Source organism: Fundulus heteroclitus, chromosome 1, assembly GCF_011125445.2.
Source record: "Fundulus heteroclitus isolate FHET01 chromosome 1, MU-UCD_Fhet_4.1, whole genome shotgun sequence".
Lineage (NCBI taxonomy): Eukaryota > Metazoa > Chordata > Actinopteri > Cyprinodontiformes > Fundulidae > Fundulus > Fundulus heteroclitus.
The window spans coordinates 31,007,825-31,026,112 of NC_046361.1; the positions used below are offsets into that span (position 1 = coordinate 31,007,825).

At 40.5% G+C, this 18,288-nt stretch overlaps 1 protein-coding gene across 2 annotated transcripts; it reads right to left on the reverse strand.

Moving 5' to 3' along the window:
- Positions 1-1,286: 1,286 nt before the first annotated feature.
- wdr13 (WD repeat domain 13) lies at positions 1,287-18,218 on the reverse strand. 2 transcript variants are annotated; one of them, XM_012875616.3, is made up of 10 exons: positions 18,130-18,218; positions 16,428-16,515; positions 16,094-16,325; positions 15,665-15,774; positions 14,522-14,652; positions 14,126-14,433; positions 7,405-7,585; positions 7,067-7,208; positions 6,822-6,940; positions 1,287-2,095 (listed from the first exon to the last, which is right to left on the reverse strand). In XM_012875616.3, the coding sequence occupies exons 2-10, from the start codon at positions 16,466-16,468 to the stop codon at positions 1,911-1,913; spliced, it is 1,449 nt and encodes a 482-aa protein (XP_012731070.1). In that variant the 5' UTR covers positions 16,469-16,515; positions 18,130-18,218; the 3' UTR covers positions 1,287-1,910. The 2 variants fall into 2 exon arrangements, with proteins under 2 accessions (XP_012731070.1, XP_012731071.1); XM_012875617.3 differs by lacking the exons at positions 16,094-16,325; positions 18,130-18,218 and having other exon boundaries at positions 16,428-16,511.
- Between the last annotated feature and the right edge of the window lie 70 nt (positions 18,219-18,288).

The following is an 18,288-nucleotide window of genomic DNA, read 5'->3' on the forward strand; positions in this document are numbered from 1 at the left end:
GTGGGAATCTCTGCAGGTGTTACTGCAATATATCCCTGTCAGCTATAAATATATGCACCAGTTAAAATGGTGCACTTTTTCTGTAAGAAAACATTCAGTGTTTTTTTTATGCGGCCTTCAAAGAGTAATAAACAGGACAACCGACTGCATTATTTTTGCAAGCTTAATGTGTTCTTCTACAAGTATGAGCTCTGATACGTGTTTTGGATCATTGTCCTGTAAAAACACCTATTTGTGCCTTTGTTTCAGTCATTTTTCCCCAAACTATCTTCCTGCAGGTGAGAGGAAACTAGCTTGAAGGATCAGGAACAGGGAAATAAACGACTGTGGCTCAAGTTTGCAGTAAACTTTACTAGATCATTACTAGGGTTACTGTCCACGGTGACGCCAGTTCACCATCAACATAAACTGGGTGAACCAGAAAAAAAAAAGAGAGAGAAAAGTTTAGCTGAAATGTGCACATAAACGATGTTGGATAGTCAGTGACAAAAACTGGGTTGTTCAACCAGTGACAAAGTGTGTTTGGAGGTTTTTAACCCAAAAAAGGCCGTGCCAAACTGCAAAAACAGAACTAAAAATAAGTAAAATGTTCTTAAAATTTGTGTATTTTTCCTTGATTTGAGCAGGTAAATAAGATGATCTGCCAATTGAAGAAGATTTCTGCACCTAAAATAGGAACAATTTACCTCCATCTTATTTCAAGTGCAGGATGTCTAATTATCTTATTTTAGGGGTCAAAATACTCATTCCATTGGCAGATAATCTTATTTACCTGCTCAAATCTAGGACAAAAACACAAATTTTAAGAACATTTTTTACTTATTCTTACATCCGTTTTTGCAGTGCAATCATGGTGGTGGAAGCATCATGCTGTCACTGGTACTGGTTCATCGCACAAAGAGGGTGTAATAATAACCAAGGATGACAACAAGCTCCAAATTAGTTCAACAAAAATCAAAACCGTTAGCACTTGGACTCAGATGGATGCTCCCAAACCAGAATCAGGAACTGATGAAGCAGAACATTAAGCTTCTGGGATACATGCAATCTCCTGCATTGTTGTTTCGCAGCCAGAAGGTCCTGAGCTTCAATCCTGCGTGGAAAATAAGACGACCTACCTGCTGAAGGTGAGTGCAACCCAAAGCATCTCAAAGGAATTTCAAAGGAAACGTTACAAATATTTTAAATATTTCTAAATAGATCCTATTTTTTTTAACAATTTCCAGTTTAATAAGCACCGTCTGAAACCAGCATACCACATATTCAAATGATTTCACAAAGTTAAGTCACAATGCAGCCATTTATTGCGTTAAATAAATTATCTGAATCAGCATAAACAGACCACACACACACACACACATACACACAAATAGGTACAAACACACTGATAAACACACCTAGATTTTGTGATGAACGGTCCGACTCTGATTTCAGGTTCATGCACGTGGTCTCAGAGGCGAAACGGGCGAACAACACTTGATTACGCTGCTTGAACAACAGTTACATAAATAGTGAACTAGAGCTACGCCAGAGGGAACGTCGGTGTGATATAAAGTGTTGCTTTTTTTTTTTTTTTTCCAGTGAGATTACACAGCGCCCTCTTCACGAGTTCAGTCACAGCCACGGCTAGCTGGAGGTGAGCCATGACGCATGCATGGTAGCGGAGCCTTTCCTTACCTAAAAAAGCCCTTTTCCCAGCTGCAGCTGTAGGAGGGCTGACATGCACACACGGCCCACCCTCCAACCCCCGTGAACTTCTCAGGCATCCCCCCGTCGCCCCGTACACAGGAAGATGTTTTTACTCGATTGCACTTTTAGAGTCACTACGTCAGATGCTGGACGGTTAAAGAGCAGGAGGTCTTTTTCTTTTTTTTTTTAATATGTAAGTGGATGGAAGATTATTCGTTTATTCATTTCTGCTCTCTCCTCCAGATGATGACCATGCCGGTGGAGTCGGCGGACGCCAGCAGACTCTCGTCGCAGTTGAAACTCACGTCCAGCACCGGCCCGCCGTGGCCCTGCAGCTTGTTGACTATGGCCTTGGTGTTGCGCTCGACGTCGAAGAAGTAGACGCAGGCGTCCTCGCTGCCGGTCACTGCGGCCAAGAGGAGGGGAAGAAAAGAAAAAAGAAAAGTTAAAGAGTGGAAAAACAAAGGTTTCATCAGTCATTTTCGGTGACCAGTGTTGTATAGTAATGAAGTAAAAATACTTCACAACTGTACTTAAGTATATTTTGGAGTACTTTATACTTTTCTCGAGTATAACATTTTTTGATAACTTTTACTTTTACTTCACTATATTTCTGAACTTAATTGCATACTTTTACTCCAGTACATTTTCAATGTTTGGTTTAGTTACTCGTTACAAAAAGAGAGAGAGAGAGAGAGACTCACGCATGCAAGTGTTTTGACCCCACCTACTGATTGACTGCAACAAAGTCGGGAGTTGCCTGGGCTTGTTCATCACCACCAATGGGATAAGAAGCGGGTTCAGTGGTAAAGCAGGTTAAATTAACCTTGTGGTATAGGTAAAGCATCTAATAGCAGAAAGTCCTAATTTTCTTAACTAAATGATATCTGCAACCGCAGGAGTATCTTTTAGCAGGTTTACCACTTCCTGTAGGTTAACTATCACTTTATCACTTAACCATGTTCTTAGTATACACCCCCTTTTCCTGCACTTGGTTGTGTACAATTTTAAAGTGCATTGCACTGACCTTACTTGAAGAAGGAAAACTGAAAGCTTACACAAAGGTTGTATTTTCTGACTAAACTTGGTCTAAGTTTCTCCTGCACTTGGCTGTTTATATTATTTTAAGTGAATTTGACTTTCAAAGTTTACCAAAATCTAAAAAATGTCATTCAAACTGCATTTGCTATGTTTTACTTTTTACTTATACTTTTTATTACATTACTTAAATACATCTCTTTTTACAGTAATTTTCATACTTAAGTACAAGACATTTCAGATACTTTAAGACTTTTACCTAAGTAACATTTCAGTCATTGACTTGGACTTCTACCAAAGTCATATTTTGGAGAGGTACTTATACTTTTACTTGACACCGAGATTTCAGTACTTTATACAACACTGCCGGTGACAAGTTTACATAAATTCATCAAAAGTATGTCATTCATTTTTAAAGGATCTACTTGAATTGTTCCTGCTCCATGAAAGAACAACAACTCCAATGACTTTTAAAAACATGACTTGCTTTCTGAGGGGCTTTATTTATATTTAATTATAGCTTATTAAGATCTATTGTTATTTAGTTCTTATTATTACGATGTTTATTATATCGTTTTATTTTCTTTTAGTTGCGTGGTGTACTGTTCGTACCACTTAATTTACAAAAAACACCCTGGAAGTGAGATGCACAGTACCTTTATGGTGCCAATATCTACATATTGTTGCTGGCTATGATACCCTATGTGAAAAGGATGTACATATGGATACACATCCCTATTGTTGTAATGTGCATTACTTCCTAGTAAAAATATGAAAAAAAAAAAAAAAAAAAAAAACAGTTGGATGTTCACGTTTGAATCTTAAACTGTACATACAGTCCAGTGAAAATACCCCCCTTACAGATTTCTTAGGCTTTTTGTCATACTTTTACGTACATTTTAATATCAGACCAAAATAATCTGAATACGTAAGAAAAATCAAAAATATTTAATTCATTAAGGGAAAAGGCGATATAATCCAATCTGGCCCTATGTGAACAAGTAATGTCTCCCTAAAAATAAGAGTTTTCATACTTGGTAGCAACGACTGCAGCCTTTTACGTCACTGCGGACCAATTTTTGACCACTGATAGTGTTTACTCAGTTCTTTTTGAGCCTGAAAATAAACCTGCCATGTGTTATAGCTATCAGGAAGCAAGATGGCTACTGTACGAGCCAGCAGACCGTTCTGCAAAGCCTCGCAGTAAAGTGACAGGTCGCCGAGGTCGAAGACCAGCCCGGCCTGCAGGGTTGGAGTTACTTTTTCCTCTTTCTTTTTGCACCGCCGCTGGACATTGCTGACTCGCTCGACTCCATTGCTTTTCCTTGTTTACTCTCTGCGTTCATGCTCAACATTGTGCTTCCCGTCACGTGGTCTTGTTATGGTAAATATACATAAAAGCGCTTTGTTTATTCACGGAGCAAAAACAAAGTAAAATATAATAAGCCAGCAGGGCGTGATCATTTAATCGGGAAACCTTCGTATGCAACCAGAGTGACCTACTGCCGTAAAGTCATAGAACGTGACAAGGCACCTTTAATTAGTAGTAGTAACTTTATTTGTCCCAATATGGGCAATTTTTGTGCAGTAGTAATAAACATTCACACTTCACACATAAAAACACAAGAAACACATAAAATATAAAAGTAAGGTGAATAAATATATGTGAATATGTGCAGGACAGCGAATGAATAAAGCGAAGGCCTATATGTATGCAACGTGTGACTATCTGCTTTTCCTGGTAGCGTTTAGCAGCTGGACAGCAGAGGGAAGAAAGGAATGTTTGTATCTATTTGTTTGGGGCTGGTGGATATTTAAATTAGGCGACACGAGCAACCTGAGTACAACATCTGCAACTAATTTGAGTCGAGACTTTGACTAGGCCCCTATATTTATATATATTTTGTTTAATGAGTGATTCAAAGTGTTCTTCGAATCAATGTTGCATAAGCCAGTTGTGATTAGCTGGACATTTTCTTTCATGATTTTTTGCTAGACTGTGATTTATGGTTCCAGTTATAACAACTTCACCAAATCACCCCACAACCACCACGTTTGCCTCTTAGTGGGATGTCATTTGACCAAACTCCTATGTCAGGTTTACACCAGACGTAACAGCTCAGTTTACACAATATTCTCCCGGAGGTCTTAAGACAGGCTTTGTGTTATTGTTGCTCAGCAGTGGGTTGTAGCTCAGGATTACCCCATGGAAACCATTTTAACTCCGTCTCTTTCTCCCTCATGATCACGAACACTGACTTTCACCCAGGCAAGGGAGACGTGCCGTGCTCCAGATGCTGTTCTGGATTCTTTCACAACCTCCTGGATGAATCCTATTTTCACTCTTAGACTAACTTTAACGGGCCGGCCAACTCTGGAAAGGTTTAATAACGCTTCGTTTTGCTCCATTTGTAGATAATGATCTAACACTACAGTTTGCTGGTGTCTCCAAGTCTTAAAAATTGCTTTGTAACCCCATCCAGACTAATAAATGTTGCTTTATGTCTGAAATGTATTTTTTTTTTGATTCTGTCTTTTAGATTGGAGTCATGATGTTACCTTTTGAGCTCTTTTAACCCGCTTTATATTGACGGCAGGCTCTATCTAATTCATTTCCTGATTCTAATGGACAGGGAGTCATAGGGCTTCTGAATGTGCTGAGTGTCTATCGCTGACGGCGTTTATGCTAGCATGGAGAACCCAAATGGCTTCTGGAGAAAAGTGTTTAATCCGTTGGCTTCAACTGAGACAAATATTAAACTACCACACTGACAAGAAGCGAGTTTGATAAAGTCTATATGAAGATTTCAACACAGAACAACCTTTAAAGCAAGGTAGTGGCAGCAACATGCTGTGGGACTGTGGGTAGAGTGGACATACCGGCACCAATGAGAAATTAAAAGGAGGACCACCTCCAAACTCTTCAACTTCACCTCAGATCACAGATTGCAAAAAATTGGACCCAAATGAATATTAAACTATTATAATGATCCCAGAGACACAATAAAACAGATTTTGGATCCGACAAAGGAGGCTTCTGAAAAGCCCTGATCGCCACTACAATGAAAAATATGGTGACTATTTAAAAAAGTCCTTACCAGGGAAACGGCAAATTTGAAAAGAGCTCCACCAATCCGAAGCGTGTGGTCAAGGTGCAACTTGCTAAGAGAAATCTAACTAAACATTATCAGAGATGTGTGGATCTATTTAAACTCACATGTTTAGATTTTGCTATGTGTGGATTAATGAAAATCCAGAAACAAATTCTATGTTATGAACCTAAATGTCGTTTAAAAAAAAAAAACCCACTGAAGTCATCTGTTTATTGATTCTATGCAGGAAAAAAGCACTTTGAATTGTTTTATTACTGAAAAGTGCTTTATAAATAAACTTGTCACTGCTTAAATTATTAATTAAAGGCACAAAATTTGTGAAACTTAGGTAAATGATGAGTAGATGTAACCGTCTTAACAGAACTAGATATTAAAACCATTTATTTCAGGATTTAAAAAAAAAAAAATCAACGCCCATAGTCTGTGTGACGTTCCAAACATTTAAATAAGTTTAAATTCTTTGGTGCCAAAGCTCCAAAAAATATTCCCTCAGATCATCACCTCTGACAAAAACAAATAGCAAAATGTTTTCTTTCTATTTAGGGACGGATATTTTTAGGGGTGACTGTTCTGGTAATGGGGCAACCCTGGTGTTATTCAGGCACCGGCGTGCCTTGATGTGAAGTAAAAAGCAGGCGGTAAAAGTCAAGCATGGGGGACGCAGGGAGCTGCTGTTTACCAGTCTCATGTTTGCAACGTGCTGCAGAAAAAACAGGCCGCCTCGTTGCTGTAATTTGCTAATTTGAGATACTCCTTTTCAATCCAAAAGCAGCCTTATGCTATTTTTGCCGTCGTGCGCGTGAGTTATTTATTTATTTTTTTTTTTTTCTTTGTTCCCTCCGTCTTCCACACACTGGATGGCCTGCAGCTAAGCGATGCAGTGTGGTCTCATTTTCAATTCAGATATCACAGCAGGTACACAGAGAGACCCCAGCGGGAGCACAAAGAAGACCACAGTGGGGGGAAAGCAAGACTCCTTACCCACACAGGCGCCTTGTCTGAAAGACATGAGGGGGCAGAAAATGCTATGGACATGCTGCGATCCATGCTGGATTGGGAAGCTTCTCTTCAGCTGTAGTGTTCCTTCATTGTCCACCACCCTGCAGTTATAAGCACGATTTAAATAAATGCACAATATTTTTTGAAATTCTTTTTTTTTTAATAGGTTTAAAGTTGAGCAGCGAGCGAGCAGTCAATAAAACACAGCTCAGCCTGATCAAACTGACCTGTACAGCAGCAGCTTATTGACACAGGCATTGACCAGCAGGGAGGGGTCTCTGGCCTCGCGGCTGATCCAGGACCGGGCGGATATGCTGCAGATGGAGCTGCCTTCGCTCACCACCAGCCGCTTGGCTTTGGTTAACTTCCCTGCAGGGACAGAGGTGGGAGTGTTGGTGGGGGTGGGGTGACAGTATCACCAGGGACCGACACATACACGAGCTGCTTGCTCCCTCTCTCGTTTTTTTTTTTTTTTTTTTTTTTCCTGTGGAGGGGCTGATTAGACTTTGTAATGCAGCCAGCGGACACGCCGCTCTCGCTCGAATGGAAATGCGGGCGATTGTACCTGTTGCCATGTCGAAGAGGAAGGAAAAGATGCTCCCCCTGTCATCGCCAGCCCACAGGATCCTCCCCGGAGCATCAAAGGAGAGAGACAGCACGCGACCTGTCAGCTTACTGGAGCCCCCCTTCACCTTCTTCCCAGTGGAGATGTTCACTACCTGCAGGTGGTGCTTGCTGTTCCCCACCTGGAACACAGCGCCGAGAGTGAAGACCTTCATCATGCCACCCCCGGGGGGGGGAACACCGACAAGCCGACTCAGAAACGATCTCAATCTGATCTTTTTCTATTGAAATGTTAAAAAAAAATGTCAAATTCAAATCTTTTTTTTTTCCCCAAGGGTTGCTTTAACGAGTTAAAAATAAACTCTTATTTAAGATAACAGTCAGCTTCGTCGGCTAGATAATTCATCATCGCAGAGGAAAAGGTTAAATAACAAAAATGATTCGATAATATTTACATCTCTAATCCTGGTTACAAGTTGTGACCTTTAATTGCGAAATTTTAATCAATGTCTGCGGCGAACGCTGTCATGCATTATTTACAAGCGGGTAAAGGGCTTCCGTCTGCACGCAACGGTCCGACGATATCCTGCACAGTCAGAAAATATTTGGAATAAAAAGAAAACGCTGCTTGTTGTGAAACTTATGGGTAAATAAAGGCACGAGGAGGTAAAATACTCTTTGACAACTGGATGTGTTGGGGGGGGAAAATATTACCACTTTCCTCAACTAAAAAAAAAAAGTGACAGGACAGGACAGGTTTTTGGTATTTTGGGATTTAACCAGCGCTCTGCTCTCTCTTTCATAAGACTGTTCCTCCCATTGCTGACATAATCAGTTTTCAAAGAGTAAAGAACTTCTCATCGGGCAACATCTGCAAATAACAACCTCAGAGGTTCAGATAACGCATTTCCTTTATTAATGAATTTATTTTTAAGGCTTCTTAGACCTTTCTGCCAGAGATGCCAACAAGTGTTGAGACCCTCCTATATTTAGATCATATCATGAAAGTAAAGGCAGAAAATGTCGACTTCTCCAATGACTCTATAGCTTCCTTAATTTTTCTCATTATTATTCCTTTAAAAAGGTATATAGCCACGCTATATGCTTAAAAAAACAAACAAAATGTTTGATCATGATAAAATAAAGTTATACACCAAGCCTCCATGCTGACAATGTTTTCATGGTCCTTTTTGTGGATTAAAAATAGCCCCCACAACAGGCACGATTAGCAGATATAAACTGATGTGGCGCCATCTAGCGACAGTATCGCAAAACTGTCATAATGCCGGTTTGCTTGATTTATAAATCAAATTAAATAATGCCGGGCCGAGCCTGACCCCCTGAAATGCCTCGCAGTAACGCGGCAGCTCGCCATAATCAAAAAGCAACCGTTAATAAATACACCGATCCACAGCCTTATATCAGAACATTTACTCATGTCAAACAACTCTGCGGTCACATTTGAGCAATCGGCAGGTTTAGCGTCCGCTTCAGTGGACACCAACGTTCCAGTCTTTTCTCTCTTGGAAAGTGAAGCATATATTTTTTTTGCATTTTTTTCCCCACTGGATCTTGGACCATTCTTCATTGTTACGCCTGGAGATGCTAATAGCCATTAGCCACTTCCCTGTTTTAACCCCTGCTGCACATGTGCAGTACGTCCTTCTGTTAAAATCGTAAATAAACACGAAAGGCTTAATTTACTAACAAATTGAGCAAAAACAAGGCATAATACTCCAAAATAACAACTAATACGCCAGCAGGACGTGATACTCTTTCATAAAAACTTTATATAAAACCACAGTGAGCTACTGACATATAAATACATTTTAAAAAGTCAAATAACGTGGCTATGGACCTTTAACGTTTATAACAAACGTACATTTTTAAACTGAACCACTATCTGCTGGTCAAGGATCTGCTCTTGCTCAACCAGGTTAAAAACTATCTGTCCATTTGGTAACCGCACCCGTCTCATTCTAAAGAATGAAACGAATGGCTGGAAACGTTTCTACTTTACTGTGGCTGAGAAGCCGCCACGGCCTGGAGGGCATTTCTGTTGCAGGGAAATCGAATCCTGTCTGAGCAACTTTTTCTTGTTCATTTGGCTTCGCATCTACACCGCGGGCCGAAAAAGCCTGCATCGTATTGTGCCATTAAAAACGTCTGCAGAGTTCACGCCATTCTTCAGTAAATAAACCCTTATCAAAAGAACTTTATATCATTAGCCAAAAATATATTATACAGTTAAGACCAAAATTATTCTTACTTCTAGCAGATTTCTATCTTGAATTCATCATTTCTGATAGAAAAGGAGACATCCATCACTGGAAAGATCGTTAATGTAACCTAAGTATTAACTTTAACTGGAAAATGTATTTTTTAATTCACTTGTCTTCTTTAAATGGAACTTTTAACTGTTTGCATACCTCTACTGATATTTTGACAATTTATCTTTGACTCTGATCTTCAGGTACTTAATCAGATTCAAGTCAGAAGAAACATGCAGCTAAATTTAAAATCTTACTTCAAACATACAACTACTAGGGGTATGAATGATTTGGGGTTTAACTGTAAACACGGGCAAAATTACCTATATACATAAATCCCCAACTAATACAAGGGGGAGAATAAGACAATCATACACAGTCATACTTCTAAGTCAACACATTTCTAATAGTGTTGCGCCGATGCCATTTTTTGGCCCCGATACCGATACCCAATACCTGGCTGTGCAGTATTGGCCGATACCGATACCATCTGTTTGAAGCTGATGTGTGTGTGTATATATATGAAGAACTGCATACTACTTAGGGTAGTAAAACTTTTTATTGCCTACCTGGAATGGGTGACAATAATTGAATAAACCTTTGGCTCTCAAATGGCAGAAACTTTCATGAACTTATATGACATGTATAATAGTAGAGAAGGCTGCGTTCAAGTGACATACAAACATCAAAATGGTATCGGTGCCTATTTGTTGGTACTCGCCGATACCGATACCACCATTTTAGTGCTGGATGGGGGGCCCGTCCGATACTGGTATTGGTATCGGCGCAACACTAATTTCTAATGCAAATAATATGAAATTCTCATTGGATGAGGGCAACAACTGATCATGTTAACATATGAAAAGATGAAATCAAACCATAGCTCTCCATAAATGATTCACAGGAAAACGCAATGACAAATTAACGTCAACTGGTCCAGTACCAAATCATGGCCTCTAAAAAGGCGTCCAATTACCAAGTTGTATGTAAGCTCACAACAAGCGTTGATACAAGATTGCAAAATTCTCTCTGATGAAGAAAAAAAGCCTGTTAAAGCGCGGCTAAAGTTTAGTGGACAACACTGCGACAAGCCTGTGAAATGCGAGGATAAGATCTGGCCAAATTAAACCAAAACAGGCCACTTTGGTTGCCATAATATCCACCATGTTTAGAGCTCAAGAGGCACTGTAGATCACCCTAAAAAAAACATGCAATACCAAAGGTGCAGTTTGGAGCTGGGGACGTCAAGGTGCAATGCAAAAACGGAACTAGAAATAAGTAAAATATTCTTTAAAATTAGTGTATTTGTCCTTGATTTGAGCAGGTAAATAAGATGCTTTGCCAATGGAATAAGATTTTTGCACTTAAAATATGAACAATTCATCTCCATCTGCTTATTTTAAGTGCAGGATGTCTAATTATCTTATTTTAGGGGTCAAAATACTCATTCCGTTGGAAGATAATCTTATTTACCTGCTCAAATCAAGGATTAAAACACTAACTTTAAGAACATTTTACTTATTTTTAGATCCGTTTTTGCAGTGTGTGGAGCTGTTTTTAAAGTGTACTGTATTTTTCGGACAATAAGGCACACCGGATTATGGGGAAATCAAATATTCTTCCCAAGTTTCTCTCCTGAGAGGAAGCGCTATCCGTCTCTGTCGCGAGGACAGATTAGTTGGACTACAGTACCCCGTTTCTAACAGGGGGCCAAAATAAACTTTCATATTGAATTAACTTACTTGGTTTATTGTTGCTAGCGTGTACTCCGGGCACGGGCTGCCTTACATGAATGCACTTCTAGTTTAGACATTACAGTCAGGCAGTCTTGTAGACAGCTCAGGGGTCCTATCAGGTAGTGACACAGTGTACCGTAATGCTCCTAATATCCATTCAGCGGAGCGGCTTCTAGGGCTGAACGATTTTGGAAAATAATCTAATTGCGATTTTTTTTTCTTAATATTGCGATTTAATGCGATTTTTTTCCCCAGTTTAATTTATCATGTCGTTTTAAACATATACAAACAACAAATCAATTTGTTTCCTCGCTGTGCAGATTAGTTGCTAAGAGACCCGCAGCATCTAAACTCAGAGCAGAAATAATTGCGTTCTGCCTACAATATATTTCAACCAAAATTGCAATTTTGACTTTTCTCCGCATTAACCACAAGCAACAAAAATGGCCTCTAAATAAAGATGTTTGTAAACAAGGACTATTTAAAACAAGAACTTTTAATGTTTCTATTAATCAGAATATTGTTCAAGAGAACAGCTTTTAATTTAATTGGACATCAATCCTTGTTGAACATAAAGTGCAACCAACAAGCAAGTCTATGTATTAAACTGATTGACCTGTACTTAATGCTATATATGATTATATAAACTCTAAAACAAGTAATACAATTAGATTATCTCACTGCTGCAACTGTCTTCCCTTCCATGTGGAGCAAACCCACTTTAAACATTTTACTGACACCTAATGGACGTGTTTAATTCCCTAATTGTTACACAGCCAAAAATTGCAGACTCTGCGATTTGGAAATTGCGTTTTTTTAAATCGCGATTATATTGAAAATGCGATTAATTGTTCAGCCCTAGCGGCTTCATTGCTAACCAAAGTCGTACTTACACATTAACACATTTTTGACCGCATTATGCCACATAAAATCGGTTTGTAAGCACAACTTTAATCATATTAAGTTTTGAGAAAATTTAAGGATTTTCAGTGCGCCTTATAGTACGAAATACACGCTAACTCAGCAACCTTGCAAAAAGCATATTTCAGCCCTCAGAAAAATTTGAAAAACTCTATCGAAGTGGCTGGACTTACACGGCAAAGGATGGGGGCTGTTTTCAGGATGGGGGGAAGCAGCAGCTAGCTTGATTTGCCATACTGAATCATGGAGAGTGAGCAATGCTACGCTGGGAGTTACGCCACAGTTCGGTCTTTTGAGGTGGAGGATTATCACCCCCCTCATCACCGGAGACTGATGGAGGCTTTGTGGAGCTCAGCGGATCAGAGCCTTATCAGTTTGAGCCGCTGGCTCAAGGCGCTGACCTAGCAATGCCTGAAGCCGGTGCTGCCGAGCCAGTGGAGGCTAGGGTTGTCAAAAATACTAATACTCATACGATACTCAAACTTTATATCCGGATACAATACTGACTTGCGATGGTATTGATACTGAAGCGTCTGTCGCACTGTGGCCACGCCCCGGCCAGGCAGACAGCCCTTAACGTAACCCAGCTTGGTGTTGGACAGGCACACACATGTATCTGCTGCTACTATTACAAGCGCCGCTGTCACTAGTAACACCAACAAGAGCCTCTTCCTTAAACGAGAGCTTAAACCTCGTCCGACCATCTCCGCGGTATCGGCTGGAAAGTATTGAAATGAATTTGAATTGCTTTATTGTCTCCCGTGTGGGAAATTGCGTTTCAGTACAACCCATCAAGAGAAAGACAAACAAGGGTAGACAGGTTAACTGAGGCCTTGCTGGCCTGAAGGTGCTGCCTTTTCGCAGAATATAGAAAATGAATACATTGGTATGGTTGAGGGGGCTGTGTTTCATCAGCAGACAGTAGGATAATGCAGACAAAAAGGACGGTGCGCAGTCTCCAATCGTTATTGATGTAATGTACAGTCAGACAAAAGTACGGTTTTATCATGTGACTGAAGCAGAGACCAGATGTGGCAGCAACTTGTTTAACAGCTGCTCCTCTTCCAGCTCTACCGCCGCCGCTGCCAAAACATTTTAAATGTCCTCCATTTCCTCAACCTTCCTGTCTCTTTGGCTTTTTGTTTCAGACTGGATGGGGTGGAGTCATGTGACTACAGACTGTACACGTAGCGCAGCGTCTTAAAGGGACAGTAGATACGACAGTATAGCCATTATTTACCTATTAAAACACCGAAAATACCGACATGGGCAAAATGACGTCAGTTATTGTTGTAAATTTGGGCATGGGTAGATTTTCGGTTTTATCTTCCAGTCCTAGTTAAAGGTGTGTAAAATAAAGTTTGTTTTATGACTTCGTCGTGAGGATCCAGTACTTTTATACCAATGCCACCAAACCTTTTTGCCTTCCTACAGCGTACCCCACAAAGGTTAGTTTAGCCAACTACTGAAATTCAAACCAAACCTCTTTAAAAATACACCTTCTGATGCGTAACGAGAACATTGTTGTTGTATCTCTGTTGTTGCCGACAAATACAATTACCCAGTTTAAACAGTAACTGGCTAATTGTAAAGAACATAGCTGATGGAGGACTCAATAGAATCAACAAACTTCTGATCAAATTTCTGATTTAAGTAAATGTAATTTAAGACATTAGGGTAAATCTGGACGTATGACTTTTAATTCCTAAACTGGACACGTTATTACTCAAGACATTTTAAGAGCCTGGACGAGATCGCCAGTTCCAAGTTCCCGTCACGACTGAGAGGGACTCACCACAGTGAGGTTATTATTCATCGGCTGGAAGGTGCAGCACAGCAGCTCGCTGGATTCTGGGTCTCTGACTTCTCGAATGCACCGACCGTCCTCGGTGTTCCAGATGCGCAGAGTCCCATCCAGCGACGTCGACACAATGATGTCATTGCTTAGGGACCAGGCAAAGTCTGTGACGGGTCCGCCGTGGCCTTTCAGAGCCAGCTTCACGCTTGGAGGAGTGGGCGACAGCGTCATGATGGACAGGGTGCCGTCCAGCGAGCAGCAAGCAAGGAGGTGCTTGTCGTCGTTGGCAAACTGGAGCCGCGGAACTGAAACAACAAGCGCGAGGAGAAACACAAAATGAAAAATCGCGTTCACGCGAAGCTATTTATGATATTCGGCGACTGATTCTCATACCAGCAGAGTCGACGTGTTGGTCAAAAATGTGGTGCATGCCAGCAAATGCATAGTTTTCACTCAGGGTTGTATCTCCTGCCATGGCTCGGCTTGCCTCTGCCACCGAGGTGGGCACCAAGCTGCCCGGAGGCCTGTGGTCACAAATGAAAACTGCCACGTAAACACATAATTAGGGCTGGGCAAGTTAACGCGTTAATTTCGCGTTAATTCATTAGACTATTAACGGCAATATTAACGCATGTTGCTCACATGCTTTTATTTTGTGAAGGTCTGTTGCTGCGGTGTAGGGGTTTGAATCAGAACAGTAGGTGGCGATAATGCGCCAATAACCTCGCTGTCAGCCAAACCTCGGATTCAAAGAGGAAGAAAGGTGCTGGCCGGAAAAAAACACAGCTGACATGCGGAAGGCGGTGTTTCCCGCAGGAATTTGCTTAGGCGAGGCAGTGAGCTGGCGAACGGAACAAGTTTTGTACGGAGCCGAGCGGGGGGGTCTGCATCGACGCCGTTGGTGAAGTCGCTTCGCGTTTCAAAGTATCCATGTGTTTTTGCCTGTTTTTCCCTGCCATTCACTATATGCACGCGAGAAAGCAACAACAAAAAAACGCGTGTTAATGTCAAATAACCATGCAAGCATATCGAGTTAGCAAGCATTTCAGTTTAAATTTCTTCCAGCATGGAATATGACAGAAACAAGTTAGTTGTAACCACTGCCAAGTTAAACTTTGGTATTGAACATAAAATGGTAATGCTGCTCCCTGCTGTTACCTCAGAAATTGCCTGTTTTTGGTAGATTTTTTTCCCCATAAAGAGAATTCCCTGTCAGTGGCAATAAGCTTTAATTTATTATTATTGCTATTTTTTGTTTTACATGTTTAAGTTGAGCTTTACACTAAATGTGTGTTACTGATAAGTGCTACAAATGTTACAACACTTTTGTTCATATGGCAGCAGAACATTAAAATAAAAGTGCTCTTTACACTACTTTTGAATTCATTCTTGGAGTTTGTAAATACAATGCGATTAATCATGATTAATCAGGCAAATGATGCGATTAATCGCGATTAAATATTTTAATCGTTGCCCAGCCCTACACATAATACTTTATATTAAACTTATACTGGGCATTGTCGCTGTTTTTTCTACCTCTCATCATAGACCGCTCTGTTCATCTGGGCCTGTAGCTGGTAGGAGCCTCTGCTGACAGACCGGCGATGACCGCGAGCCCCTTGAGCACGGGGGTCCTCCTCAAAGTCCTGCCAGGGCCGAAAAAAGAGCAACAGCAGAGAAAGAATCTCAAAGGGATGAGTCAATAGGAAGATGTGGAAAAAGTCCCACGAATAATCATGAATCATCTGCTCATAAATATTTATTATGTAGTAAAAAAAAACAACAACAACTCATTCTATGTACGATGTTAGTGCCAGCCATTCAGCCAAGCTGCTCAGCTTAATGTACGGCAACCAATTTGTTGCTTGGCTTGTACTGATGCTTTTAAACCCTCCCCCTCCATCTCCAACCACGTTTCTACCTATTCTCTCCTCCCTACTGTCCCCCTTTTTCTTTGAGTCTGACCTCCATGCGGTCCAGTGTGGTACGGGAGCTACGCACGCTGCTGGCCCTGAAGCTGCTCTGCTCGGACAGGGGCCCGTAGCGCAGGGCCAACAGCTGACTGCGCAGCTTCAGGTACTGCCTGCGCAGCCCTGGCTCAAAGCCACACTTGGCGTTCTCCCTGAGCAGCTGGCTGCGTCGGCGGATGTACTGAGTTCGGAACTGTGGGAAGGTAGGCGTGCGGTAAGCATTGTACCTGCAGAGGAGAAGAAGCGACACGAGCACAGATGATCGTAACTACCCAACAATTACACGCCTGAAGAGCTTCGTCGTCGGCGGCTGTGAGACCGGGTCTTACCTTGCGTCCACTGCCAAAACCTGCTGCCAAACTGCTGCCATTCCACAAGAGCTCTGGGTTGAGAGGAAGCCACTGCCAGGACAGGATCCTGGGGAAAAAAAAAAAAAGGAAACAAAAACAGTCAGCTTACATTTGAACTTACTCAGCTAAACTTAAGCTAAATACCAGAGAGCTTGCAAGAAAAAGCAGCTCATAGGAAATGCTGCTGCCAGAGTCCTGAGTCTGACCAACGGATTCGATCACGCCAGTCCTTTACTGCTCGGCTTCCCGGTTTGTGTTACAGTTTAAAATCTTCTTATTGGTCAAGAAGGCTCTGGACTGTTTGAAAACCAAATACATCTGGTGGAGAGTTGTTTGTCAGGGAAGAAAACTCTAAAACCTCTCTGGCCTTGAAAGACCTGTTTAGTCAGTGATCTCAGGACCACAACTAAACATGGCTGGTTCATTTTTCACCAAGTCTTAAATATTTATTTGTTCTGAATCTGGAAATCACTGTTTCTATTTATTTTTTTCTATTACTATTTATTTATTTTTATTTAAATGCATTTCTATTTGTTTACTTCTTGAACTTTGTTTATTATGTTATGTTTTTTGTAAAGAACTTTGAATTTCCTTCCTTAAGAATGTGTTTCTATGATATTATAGGTTACAGTTTCAAAAATTTCAAGTTGATATAATATAGAGAAACAAACCCCAAAATATCATTACCTATTTATTTCCAATTATTGACATTGATGGCGTACAATGTTGAAGTTTTGGTAACACATTTGATTTACCAGATCACAGAAAGACTTTGTTTGAATACGTCAATGAAATAGTCTGATGTCTCTCAACTATCTTTGTATCAAAATAATGTGTTTCTGTTGGAAACAATTTAAAGCTTGAATTCAAAATGTAACTATAATATTTACTTTGAAAGATAATGTAAGCACCGTGTCTCTTTTCCAAGGCAGAACCTTCGTAGCCACTTTTTAACATTGAGAACAACAAATTGGACATTTTTGACAAACACACACACATTTGTTTTTAGTACCTTTCATAGCAGTGACAAATTATTTTTAAACTAAGCATTTCTTTTGTGATTTTAGGTCACAACTTCGCACGAGTTTCAATTTAAATTGAGGTACTCAAATGAATTCAATTCATAAATAAACAATAAATAAAAAGGGAAATTAAATTAATCCAAAAATTTATATTGCTAATTCTTAACTCGCATACAATGTTTTATACGATTTTGAACATTTCTTTAACGCTCTTTTAGAATATATTAACATATAACTCTTCTGGGTGGGGGGTGCTAACATAGCTAGTGACAGTTCAATCAGGTGATGATGCAGAAGCAAGGAAAAATACGATGTTGTTGTGCTGTGTGTTTCAGCGTCCGCTTGGCATCAAAATACAGCAAACATTGTAATTTAATCAAAAATCAAAGTGAGGTAAAGCGTGTGCCTTTGTTATTTTTCCGGCAACCGTCACAGCAGAAGATAATTTTGGCAGTAGGAAAGCTAACTAGCGTCAGTTAGCAACTAGCAAGGAAGCGACAACTTCAGCCTTTTTCCGCCAGGGAAAACTGATTTATTTGTGCGTGTTTTGGCACTGATTTATAAACTATATCATGCGCCAGTGGTATAAAATGGATAAACGCCATGTTGTAGTAATATATGTAATATTCGGGGTGTAATAGACATAAAAAACGGCTCACCTTCCTTAGCTTTTCTCCATCGCTTCTCTTCCTGTCATGTCACGTGACATGCGGGACACGCCCACTCAAGCTGATGCGGAGTCTCTGAATCTGAAGAAAATAGTTTAATAGTTTTTTTTCCCACTGGACAAAGCCACAAGACCTGTTTTATGTCTCGAA

Coding starts and splice junctions, on each gene's coding strand:
- wdr13 (XM_012875616.3), bottom strand. CDS start 16,468: ATGGCAGCAGTTTGGCAGCAGGTTTTGGCAGTGGACGCAAG. Junction 7,586..14,125: donor TGAATAATAACCTCACTGTG/GTGAGTCCCTCT, acceptor GCTGTGTTCCAG/GTGGGGAACAGCAAGCACCA. Junction 2,096..6,821: donor CAGACAAGGCGCCTGTGTGG/GTAAGGAGTCTT, acceptor TCTTGGCCGCAG/TGACCGGCAGCGAGGACGCC.